The sequence below is a fragment of the Chelonia mydas genome, chromosome 10, assembly GCF_015237465.2.
Source record: "Chelonia mydas isolate rCheMyd1 chromosome 10, rCheMyd1.pri.v2, whole genome shotgun sequence".
Taxonomy (NCBI): domain Eukaryota; kingdom Metazoa; phylum Chordata; order Testudines; family Cheloniidae; genus Chelonia; species Chelonia mydas.
In genome coordinates this window covers 76985797-76998264 of record NC_051250.2, presented here as the reverse complement: position 1 = coordinate 76998264, position 12468 = coordinate 76985797, and the positions used below count along the sequence as shown (strand labels likewise).

General features: G+C 45.8%; 1 protein-coding gene and 1 long non-coding RNA gene across 3 annotated transcripts in view; one reads left to right on the top strand and one right to left on the bottom strand.

Moving 5' to 3' along the window:
• The window catches only part of LOC122462072, a 37173-nt gene extending 29314 nt beyond the window's left edge, over positions 1-7859 (bottom strand). Inside the window, exon 1 of one of the 2 annotated variants that reach the window (XR_006284415.1) lies at positions 7726-7859. This is a non-coding gene — a long non-coding RNA (uncharacterized LOC122462072). The remainder of the gene's footprint in view (positions 1-7725) is intronic. The other variant, XR_006284414.1, reaches the window with a different exon arrangement.
• Positions 7860-8035: 176 nt separating this feature from the next.
• Positions 8036-12058, top strand: LOC102942801 (actin-85C-like). Its single transcript, XM_043524174.1, has one exon. It carries the CDS (start codon positions 8302-8304, stop codon positions 9028-9030), a length of 729 nt encoding a protein of 242 aa, XP_043380109.1. The 5' UTR covers positions 8036-8301; the 3' UTR covers positions 9031-12058.
• The last annotated feature ends 410 nt before the right edge of the window (positions 12059-12468 follow it).

Sequence of the window (12468 nt, the reverse complement as noted above, 5' to 3'; positions counted from 1 at the left end):
TCTAACCCGGAGCTAAAAGTTATAAGGTGGGCGGTGACACTTCCTCCTCTGGCAGTTTTGGAGAGAGGCAGGCACCTCACTCATTCTCCCAATACACGACTTAGGCACCTAAGCCACCTGACTCCAGGAACAGGTTCCTGTTCATGGACATCTAGCAAAGCCAGCTGCCACCCTACAGCCCAGACTTACATACCGATCTCCATGAGAGAGGCAGGGCTTCGCACACCTCCCTCTCATCTGCATCTCCCATTGGCTAGCCTAGGCAGCTTCCTGCCAGCCGGCTTTTGTGGCTCACATCCTAAGGTGCCTATCTCTTCCCATTCATTGTATAGCGAGCCTAGACACCTAATTCAGGCTTTGTGTGCCCCAGTATCATTCCAGGGCTTTTCTAGGCGCTGCAATGCTCAGCATCGCAATACCTAAGTCCCTTTGTGGATCCAGGCTTAAGTGACTTGGCCATGGACAGCCAGGAAGCAGAGGAAGGAACTGAACCTGAGTTTCCCAGTTCTCAAGCTAGTGGCCTAACGGGACCATCCTTCCTGTATTTATAGAATGACTAAGCACCACCAAAAACTAAAATTGTAGCACTGGAATGAATGCAAAAGAGAAACAGTAAAGAAGGAGAGAAGAGACGGACACTGAGGATTTTTGCCATTTTTAAAAATTTTAGCTTTACCACTATTTTATACTTACGTGCTAGTAGCAGGACATGGCCAACCATTCCCATCTCCAGGAGTGAAGTCATTAGAATGTATTTTTCCTCTTGAAGCTTGGTTTTGTACCTCCTGTTTTCATGCTCTCGCTAATAATAATGTGTTGTGCTAAAGCATCTTCCATCCAAGAGTCTCGATGCACTCAGCAATCAGCATCTCAGAACAGTCCCACCTAGTCTGCCTGGATTACCCCCATACTCCAGATGTAGCAAACTGAGGCACAAAGCAGTTAAAGGTCACACACAGTGAATCAGTGGCCAAGCCTGGAATAAAACCTGTACCATTCATAATCACGTGCCTCAGGAGGCTACTGCAAGGTCTAATTCATTAGACGTATGGGAAGCCATTTGAGTTCAGTGGGTGGAAGGTACTATAGAAATGCAAAGCATTGTTATTAGTAATCAATCTATGTGAGCTGAAGTTTAACCAGGGGATGAAATGCAGCTGCAAGGAAACGTGGATTTTAATAACATTGTCGGGTTCCTTGGAGTATCACCTCTTCTGTATTTTATTAAGCTTCCTCTCTGCAAGGCTCATCTTTAAGCCCAGGCATTTGAAGAGCAGGATATCTAAAAGGCTGGGGAGTTTTATCTGGGTTAGAGATGTTTATTATCAATCTTGTTTATTCATAGAGGGGCAGCAAGTTCACAGTACTATGTATCCATGAAAAAAATAACACACAGCCTCAAAGAAATTAAGTGTGACACGTCACCCAGTGCCTGGGATAGGTGCTAGCGTTTGAACGATTCGCCTCTTTACGAACCAAATATAAAAGAAGGCAACGACATTTTCAGTATGATTTCAGGAGCCTTAATTTCTGGGGGCTAAACTTCAGCCTGATTTTTACAAGTGCCGAGAAACCGCCACTCCAATTATACAATATAGACGGGACTGCAAGAAGTCGTCTAGTCCATGCTTCTGCACTGAGTCAGGATTAAGTGTGGTAAATGGGAGCGGCTGGGTTTAGCACTTTGTAAAAATCAGAGCTAACGTGTGTTGAGTGGGGATCCCAAAACCTTGTTAATTTTTGCCTTAACCGCTCTGTGCTTAAATAAATGCTCAAGGTTGTTGCAGGATGCTTTTAAATTCTCCTTGTGTGCCATACAAAACACCACCCTGCTAGCAAGCAGAGATGACAGAGGACATGCATAGGCCAGCCTAAATGAGAAAATCAAGGCAGCATGCTTTCTGCCTGAAGGCCAGTGATTGGTGACGGCACAATTCCTCAGCGAGGCCTAGAAATTGACAGTTTTTGACAGCATTCCCTATCATTAGGACTCACTTGCTGTCTTCCCAGCCTAGATCCAAGCAAACACTGCTGACCGATTCCACACACAATATGCCACAGTTTGATATGCAGAATGAGATTCAGTTGTCACTGCACAAAGAAATTGGAGAGCAATTGCATGAGAAGTCACTGGTGTATTAAGCTGTCCTGGGATACCTAGCCCCCTCGCCCTTGTGATGGACACCACTGGCTAGAAGCCGTAATGTATCAACATAACCATGAATGTGTTTATTGTCCCAGAGGTTCTATTACAGCTAGACATAACCAAACTGCCTTAACTTGTTGCATTACAATCCTCATTCCTGCAAGATTTATTGTTTAGGGTCAACTCCAAATGAGGGCTTGGATCCAGCCTGGAGCTCGTATTATAGGATTGCTGGACTATTTATTAACATTTCTGTCCACAAAGACATGCACTGTTTGAAATAAATACTGCAGGAACCTTAATTTCCCTCCGTACTAATGCTTACACCCCCCCCCCCACCCAAAAAGAAGGCAGGAAGAGAAGCGGCAGAGAGCGAGGCAAAGACAAGAAGAAATAGTACTTAGCGTGTATACATAGGGCTTTGCATTCACAAGAGCATCCTGTGAGGTGGGAAAAATATCAATGTACCCATTTCATAGACAGGGAAACCGAGGCTCAGGGCAGGGAATAGGCCCCCCAGCAGGTCAGCAGCAAAGACAGAGTTAGAACTTAGAAGTCTCTGGCTCCCAGTCCTGGCCTATGTTGCAGAAGGACAGAGGATGCAGAAAAAGGAGGGCGGAGAACAGAGCAGAAATCAATATAAAGGGGATGGAAAGTGAGAAACAATTTTTTTAGATAAAAAGTATTTTTAAAGACCCTTAGCATAGCAGCCAATAGCCGAAATCCTGCACTGTGTATGTGGTGCAACCTTGGATAACCCATTGGTCAGCGTATGTTACATACCCTCTCTGTGCCCCATCCATACTGGATAGAAGTAGAGGTGACACATGATTTCACGTGTCCCCCCAGATTTCTGCCAGGGTTTACATGCCCTGCCCTGCCCCCCGCTGAATACCACCAGAGCCTTTAAATTGTGCCCCCGCCACTATCAACACAAGCCTGCCTCGTTAGCTCAAGCTGTAAAGACCCATGTTGTGAGCTCGAGAGCTCCCCAGGGTTAGGGTGACCAGACAGCAAGTGTGAAAAATCAGAATGGGCTGGGGGTGTAATAGGAGCCTATATAAGAAAAAGCCCCAAATATCGGGACTGTCCTTATAAAATCAGGACACCTGGTCACCCTAGGCCAAGGTGGTGGCCTTCAGTCTTGCATAACCCTCAGGCCACAGTAAGCAGCCGATCTCCGACAAGATTCCCTCTCGGGCACCTTTGTCAGCTTGGAGCTCCCCATGCCGCAGCATGAAGTTCCTGATACACTGGTGCCCTCTGGCTCTGCAAACATAACAGGAGCTGTAAAACCACTGTGAATTCCTCCGAGGGGATTCCTTTAACGAACCCAGCATATAATCTTAGTCCAGTGAAAACAAACTGACCAATGCAGTCTGCAAGCAGTTCTGAGCTGATTACAGCCCAGCCCAAAAACAGTAGCCTCAGACGAGTGTAATTCATGCACCACTCTCTGCACGGTCTGCATCTGTTTTAGCACGACTGTTCCTCCTTATAGGACTCACAGTGCTGTGATATACGGCAACTGTACAGTATTTTAGAGGAGCTGTTTGCCAAATGTAAAGGAAGGCTTCTTGCCCGAGGACTTCCTTCTGTTCCTATTGATACACACGTCTGCAAAGGTTTGTTACATGCCACCAAAAGGATTAAAGCTTAACATAAGAAATATTACTGCAGAGATGCTGGAGACAGCAGCCACAGGGCAATAATGTAGCCATGCCAGCTACTGTATCAACAGCGTCCTACTGCAAGCAGCTTGGATTTTAATGCATGAGGCTTTTGCCTCTCCGAACAACGTAGTGCAAACAAACAAAGGCACTTCCATGGGGAAATGTTCTGCAAGTCCATGGCATTGCTGGCCCGCCAAGTACTGGCTGTAGACCTCAAAGTGGCCAGTACTTGGATGCACCTGAAAAATCTTTAGACAAGACGATCGCTGTGATTTGTAATAAAAATACTGAGTCGTCCCTCCCTGCCCCTCTTCCTGCTGGCATTTCCTGAGAAAGAGAGGCTCCTTGGGCCAATGTGTAACTGTTTGGCCCCCTAAACCCAGAGGCTACCCCTGATCACCCACCTTGCAAGAGCCCCTGGAGCAGACTGCCTGACAGTGGTGGGGGGAAGGAGAAGCACTGCACTGCACAGTGGGGAATTCTCCGCCCCACCCCAGAGAGGTTAAGCAGTCCCTGCACTGGAGCTCAGGATTTCCTCAGACCATTAGGCCAAGTGCTAGTTAGGTGCAATGTCGGTTTCAGGCATGGTTGAAATGGTTTTGACCTGGCCTATGGTAGCACTTAAATGGCTTTCCCCATTGGCTCAGGTGGGAACACGTGCTGAAAGCCCGTCAGATTTCCTGGCATGCCTGCATGGCTGGGAAGTTTTTGCTGAGTTTGCCAATCTGACTCATTCCCATGGAGAGAGGACTGGTTGTAACAGGATTTAGCAGGACTAGATTATCTGTCAAGGATTAAACCCTACCAGGAGACAGCATTATGGAGAGATTATTTTGTGATTAAAAATATATATGTATCATTCGCTGAAGGAGATCACAAGATTATCCTGCAACAAGATTCATTTATGGAGACAATGATGGACAATCGGGGAAGGGGCCAATGCCATCTTAACATGTGCTCTCCAATGTGGAATCATCCAAGTATATATGATCGTCCACTGTGGGCTCTGGGAGAGAAAAGCATCCAAGATACCAATGATGCCTCCCGCAGTTTGAGAGAGAAACTTCTGGAGAAGATCAGCTCAAAGGTCATTAATTTATAGGTAGTTTCTTAACTGGCCCTAATTTCTGAAGCATTATTAGCCTTCTAACACAGTCATCCAGTAGATGGAAGCCAGGGCTTGGGAGACGAGCAGCATCTAAATGGAGATTTGCAGTGAGTCCAGCTCTTTTCACTTTCCAGAAAGTTGGTGGCAGGACTGGTTGGGAATATTTTAGCTCTGCATAGAAAGGGTATTTCTGCCTTATGGCCTATGAGAGAAGAAGAAAAACAGAGACGGGAAGAAAGAGAAAAATAAGAAGAAAAAAAGAGCTGATCCCCCAAAGCTAAGAATGGATTCTGAAAATTCATGGGTGGGAATGAGGTGAAGAAAACACGTTGATTTGAATCCCCCGATACAAACCTGCCTCTAAAGCTTTGGTTCTGGGTCAGTCCAAAACCCAAAGTGGCCTTTGGCATTCTAGAGTGAGGGCATGCTATGGGCAAGATGGCAGAAATCCTCCCAAGAAACTGGATCTTAGTGGCATTAAATCTGAACAGGAACCCAAACTGAACCAAAGCCAGATTCAGACACTGTTTCTTCACCTTTGTCCTAGTTAAAACAGGAGAGTTACTCTCTATTCACTTGCTGGAGGATTCTCTGCTCCTTGAACTCTTTAAACTACGATTTGAGGACTTCAATAGCACAGATATAGGTGTGAGGTTTTTTGCAGGAGTGGTGGGTGAAATTCTGTGGCCTGCGTTGTGCAGGAGGTCAGACTAGATGATCATAATGGTCCCTTCTGACCTAAATATCTATGAATCTATTCCAGGTTTCTCTTTCTCAGTAACAGGCTCAGAGAAGTATTCAGGCAAAGGAGAAAGCAGTCCCAATGGCTAATTGAGAACCAAACCTATAAATCAAAGAGCTCTGTGCTATCACCGTTATGTTCTGGAGTTGCACGTAGTTACCCACCTCTGGGACTCTCATCTGGGACTCCATCCGCCCTGCTAAGTGGGACAGGGGTCCTGATATGGAAAAAAGCAAACATGGTACAGAAGAGCTTAAGAACGAGTGTTACACAGCACCCATCCGACATAAAATTATGGTTGAAACCTTACCTCTTCCATACCATTGGTTTCAACGGGAGTTAGGCACTTATATACCTCTGAGGATCTGGGCCTATGAGTCTTCAGGGTTAGTATAGCTCACGAAAGACCAGTCTCAACATTCCACAAAGTATTACCCTGCAGCCAGAGCCATTTTCAGGTCATATTTCCTTGTGATTTCTCAGTGTGCCTACTGTGCATTTCAAAGAATAAGGGGCTGAGGGAAAGATACAGGATTCTACAAATGGGATACAGGATGGGCAAAATGGGATCCCATGCAAATTAGCTGGGTTCAAGTCAAGAGGCTATACAAATTGTGTGGGGAAGGGAAGAAGTGGATTTTAGGGGGTGTTTACATTTTATCTGAAAAATATTTTGGTGCCTGAAACCTCTCTCTCTCCAGTGAATGCATCCGATGAAGTGAGCTGCAGCTCACGAAAGCTTATGCTCAAATAAATTTGTTAGTCTCTAAGGTGCCACAAGTCCTCCTTTGCTTTTTCCAGTCAGTCTGTGGCTCTTATTTTTTAGCCATGTTATAGAGGGCATAATAGCAAATCATGCCTATTTAGAAACAGATTTCCATTTTTAATAAAGCCCAGCTCTGTATCCCTTTTCACATGCTGAGCAACCTGGGAGCAAGAATGACTCAGCGTGAGTAAGGCTTACAGATTCTGTCCCATGCTGATTTTAAGATGATACTTTCCACAGAAAGGCTGCTTCGCACCCTGTACTTTTCAAATTGCTGCCTTCCATCTTTTAACAAAGAATCAGTTACAGCAAATCCTTCCATTCTTGCGTATAAATAGATGATCTGCATCTCTTCAGCCTCATGCACGAACCCTGAAGTCACACTCGAACAGCACAGTGAGGTACTGGATCTCTGCCACCTTTCAGATTGTAGAACGCCACCTTCCAAGTAATGCAATCAAAACAATCCATCTAAAAGCATTTCATTTGGGATGGATTGATGTGAATTGTTTCGAAAAAAGCTAAAGCTCTGTGGGACAACTAATGGGTGCTTATTAGGACAGCCAATGAACTATTCAATCAACTATACAGGGAAACTAATGGGGACTGGTAGGCAAAAGACTTGGTGAGGACTTACCTCTTTAAATAAAGCACAGAGGGTCTGGTGATTGGATTAATCGGTTTTAATTTTCATTGCTACCCCAATCATGGCAGTGTGGCCTACTGGGCACAGCACAGGACTGGAACTCAGGAGAGCTGGGTTCTAATCCTGCCCCGCTGGGTGATCTTGGACAAGTCACTTCATTGCTCTGTGCCTCAGTTTCCCCATCTGTAAAACGGGGATAATGATACCCAATTCCTTTATAAAGTGCTTTGAGACCTACTGATAAAAAGCACTATCTAAAAGCTAGGTATTATTCGCATACTGCACTCTGGTTTGTTTCACTTGCAGGTTGGGAAATACTGCCCATCAACTTTCCAAATCTGACTCATTTGGAAGATCCCTCATTAATTATCAGGCAGACTCTAAAGTCTGGCACTGCCACCAGGAAGGGCTTGGCAAAGGATGTCATCTGTAAAGTTCTTTTAGATGAAAGCCCTATGTAAAGACAAGAGATTAACATGAGACAGGGAAAACCTTCCTCAGGGTGGAGACCCCCCACTCTTTACCATACTAGGTTAAGACCAACCTTGAAACCATCCCCACAATCCCCTGAACAAAAGCAGGCAAATAATTACACCCACCCTCTAGAAACAAAAAGCACTTCTTAATCAGTTTCCCCCCCATACCTTTAGATAGTCACAGCAGAAGGGACTCTGGAGATATCTCAGAATAATTTACAACTGTGGCAGTGAAGTGAGCTGACAGGGAAGGGAAAGGCTAGTTTCCCTTAAGAAGTAAGGGCCTGAAATTTGCAATTTGGAAGTGGGAAATACCCATCTCTGAACCAGCTCTTTAACTTACTTTTAGCATTGTACCACTGGCAGCTGATGTGGGGCCCTTCCGAGATGCTCCCTGCAGAGGGTGCGTGAACAGATGGAAGCAATAGCTGCTGATTCCAGGTCACAACCCTCTGCACCTCTCCCTAACGCAAGCCAGGTGCATCAGGCACTGAGTAGCTTCTTCCCTGGACAAACGTCAGTGAACCAGTGGGCTCACCAAGAGACACCAATGAATGACTGCATCCTGCCCCATTCAGGAGCGTGGTCATGTCTCCCTTCAATATGCCTCATACTGCAGGAGGAACCTCCTATCCAGCCAGCAGCAGTGCATCTCTGAGCTTCTGCTGATGCAGTCATTCTCCCAGCTAACTCACTATAGCTGATGAAGAGCTTGCTGCTCTGGTAATTGATAATGGCTCTGGTATGTGCAAAGCTGGCTTTGATGGGGATGATGCTCCCTGGGCTGTCTTCCCCTTCATTGTGGGGCACCCCAGGCACCACGGGGTCATGGTGGGGATGGGCCAGAAGGGCAGCTACGTGGGAGATGAAGCCCAGAACAAGAGGGACATCCTGACCTTGAAGTACCCCACTGAGCATGGCATCGTCACCAAGTGGGATGACATGGAGAAGATCTGGCACCACACCTTCTACAATGAACTCCTGGTGGCCCCCAAAGAGCACTCTGTCCTACTCATGGAAGCCCCCTTGAACCCTAAAGATAATAGGGAGAAGATGACTCAGATCACATGTGATACCTCCAGTGCCCCAGCTATGTATATAGCCACCTGGGCTGTGCTGTCCCTGTATACGTCTGGCCATCCCGCCAGCATTGTCATGGACTCTGGGGATGGTGTCCCCCACACTGTGCCCATCTATGAAGGCTACGCCTTGCCCCATGCCATCCTGCACCTGGACTTGGCCGGCCATGATCTGATCAACTTCCTCATGAAGATCCTTACCAAGAGAGGGTACACCACGGCTGAGAGGGAAATTGTGCGAGATGTCAAGGAAAAACTGTACTCTGTCACCCTAGACTTTGAGGTGGAGATGGCCATGGCCGCTTCATCTTCCTCCTTGGAGAAGAGCTATGAGCTACCTGATGGCCAGGTGATCGCTATTGGGAATGAGAGGTTCAGCCATTGTCCACTGTAAATGCTTCTAAATAAACTACCTGCAAGTGTATCCACACAACTGGAATAGTTCTGGTTCAAATAAAAACCCTTGCCCTTGCCAAGTTTCTGAGACTGATACTGAAGCTATCTGAACGAGACTACTTTGTTCATGTTAAATCTCCAAGGTTGGTCTAAGCTTCAGGAGAATCACACCATGTAAAGCTGTCTGCTTGCATCATTGCTAACTGGGACCGTCCACTATGTGATCTAAAATTGAAATGAGACTTTTTTTGGTGTGTGTGGGGGGAGCTGGTTGTAGGAATGCTAGGACCCTGTGAGATTTCTGTTTGCTCTAAATATTCTCCTCCTCCTTCCAATTATGAAATTCTCTAGGGCTTGAGCCCCAGTTTTGGGAGTGGGAGAAGTAATCACGGCAGAATGCAATGACTGAACCACTAAGCATTGCAAAAGTGCTGTCTCTCTCTTTCTCCCTCCTCCTTCCTCTGCGAGGTTAGCGCTCCAAGGAAAACAGGAGGAGACGCTTGCTATTCTGGAGCACCTAAGCATTACAAATAAGTTCTTTATGGCTTGCAAAAGCATGGTGCTAAGCACCATGCAATGTGGGCTGCATCTCTCACAATAGGAATGCTTAGAAGCTTCTGCAGAGCTCAAATGGAAAATCAGGTTGCTTTGGAGTTTTGCAAAACCGAAGGCCTTATGCAGTGTCCTGAGTGCATTAAGAATACAGCTGACCCCTCTAACCGGGTTTGCCCATTCATAGATCTAATTCTAAAGTCTAAGAGGTATCTCTTTAATGTATTAGTAGCAATAAGAGCATAAACACATAGCTCATGCACAGCTGAGCCTTCCCTTTCCGCCACCATATCCCCTTGCAGAGGACAGCTTTATGCTGATTAACTTCCATTGCCTCCAGCACAGGCGCTGGTCATGGTCACAGAACATGCACTGCAGCTGTAGGACCCAGATGCATCCCTTTGCTATGGCATCTGAATGCTACTTCCTCCTGACTAGTCCTATCTGGGGCTGTGGTTGGGTTCTTGTGGGACTGGTGAAGTAGCTGCATTGTCCTTTAGACTAGGAGACTAACTTCCTCTTAATTGTTAGGCTTCTCCTGTATAACCATCTGATTAAAGTTTTTTTAGCTGTCCTCAGTCTCGCAGCTCCCCCGTTTGCCCTCCATCCACCCTGGGCCCTATAGAGAGAGACAGACAGACACACACACATCCCCTTGCAACTTGCATACGGCAGGAACCGAATCCATTTTTGTTGGCACTGAATGCAGTAGAAACTCTTCTGAAAAACTTCCCACAACTAACTGTCAGGCAAGCTTTTAAATAACTTGGAGCATTGTTATCATGAAGTTGTTAAGCTAATTAAGAACCATTACTAAATAGTTAAGGGTAAACAGATGGGTACATACAGTAACTCTTCAAATAAGGACACGATAAACTTGTAATTTTTTCCTTGAATAAAGAACATACACTCCACTAGAGAAAGTAGTGCAAGAATTTATCAGCATTACTGCAAATAATTTAGAAAGAGCTAAACTGCATGATGGAAAGGGATCCCTTGTGTTCTATTTAGGACTCTCTTAACAGGATGTGATTTCAAGTGGAGGATTTTAGTGTATGAGGCTCCAGTTCCAAACTCAACTTGGGCTGAGAGCCTCTTTGAAAGACAGGAACCTGAAACTGGGCTCCTAACTAAGTGGCCTGGTCTCTGAGTCTGCTGAGCAGCCAGCAGCTCCCACTGACTGCCATGGGAGCTGCTGGGTGCTCAGGACCCTTAATAAGTTCGCTCACTTAGTTCCTTCTGGCCTTTGAGTCCATGAGAAATAACTCTCCTGCAGCCAATGGATTTACACCAGTATGAAAGAATCACTGCCGGCGTGTGTGTATATATGCACATTGAGGGAAAAAATGAGATGTTTCCCAAACAAATACAACTGAACTGGCTGCTCAAGGCTTTGCCTTTGCCTTCACTGCTAAAAAAGGTGTGCGATTCCAGTGGAATAATGCAGGTGTGATAGCTATTGCTCTGTAAACGCTTAGTGGAGAGAAGGCTCTGTAGTTTTACCATGAGGTTAAGTAGATGAGGTCAACCATGGGTAGGGCCATAGTGCCGACCTCACGTAAAACGACAGGTGCTTTGCTTCCGCAGGATTTTACAGTGAGAGAACTATCCTGTGTTTATCTCACTGTAACAAAAAATCCTCCACCACTAGTCTTCCTGCCCCAACAAGCTTCACTCAGGGTGAGAGGTGTCCTGTGTCTGTGAGGTAAGCTGGGAGGAATCTTATTGTTTTGTGAAACGAGTCAGCGTGATGTGCAAAAGGGGTAGGGCTGAAGCTGCATTATTCATAGAGGATCTTAAATATTTCAGTGAAAACAATCCAACGCTGATTTTGATTTTGTCCTCTCTTCCCCTACCATGACTACTTGGGTTTGGGGAGGGCAAGATGGGAATATGCTCTCGCTCCATACACCGGCTCTTGCAAATGTTTTGCAAAACTCCCAAAGTAAAATCAAGTTAATGGTTTTGCTGACCAAGCAGACCCCACTGTCTGTATGTAATAATCTCTGAGAGAAACACAGTTAAGCTGTCGCCTCCTTGTTCAAGGCAGTCTTTAATTCTCTCTTTAGTGTTCTGGGAGAATGGCTGGTGAATGATTCAGTGCCTCACTTTGTTTTGAGATTCAGCAGCCGGGCTCTAATTTAAAAACACAAGCAAGAGGAAGACACAGGTAGAAGATGCATAGAGCAGAAATGACTGGTTGTGCTCTCCATGCTCCAAGAGTTGCTACCCTGTTAGTGCTCGCTTCCGTATCTTTCTCTTTTTCCTTTGGGCAATTTACCCAATCTGCAGAAACAAATCAGATGAAATTGCCCGTTCCCACACGGCAGCATAATATTGCACTATAATCACGTCTTGCAATATCTGAAGGAATCCAGTCAGAACACCAAAAGAAACTGACAGGTCAGCTAGTTAGAAAACCCTGCCTGCTGAGCTGCATGAAGCATAAGTCCTACCCTGCAGTGGCACAATTATCATGTTTAATTGTATTCGCTGCGAGGGAGACGGTGGCTCAGTTGGATAGATACACTGCTGCCATCACCTGGCAAAACACATACATTAGGGAACGCTCTCTCCACGACAATGAAAACAACGAGGAGTCCTTGTGGCACCTTAGAGGCTAACAAATTTACTTGGGCATAAGCTTTTGTGGGCTAAAACCCACTTCATCGGATGCATGCTAAATTTGTTAGTCTCTAAGATGCCACAAGTGCTCCTCATTGTTTTTGCTGATACAGACTAAAATGGCCACCCCTCTGAAACCTGTCTCCACGACAGTGGGAATTAGCATTGAGATGTGCTGCAAACATCCGACAGCTGAACAAACACCCAGAACCATTGTTTTGTAATTGTTACATTGCCGATCACTCTCTAAATGCAGTCG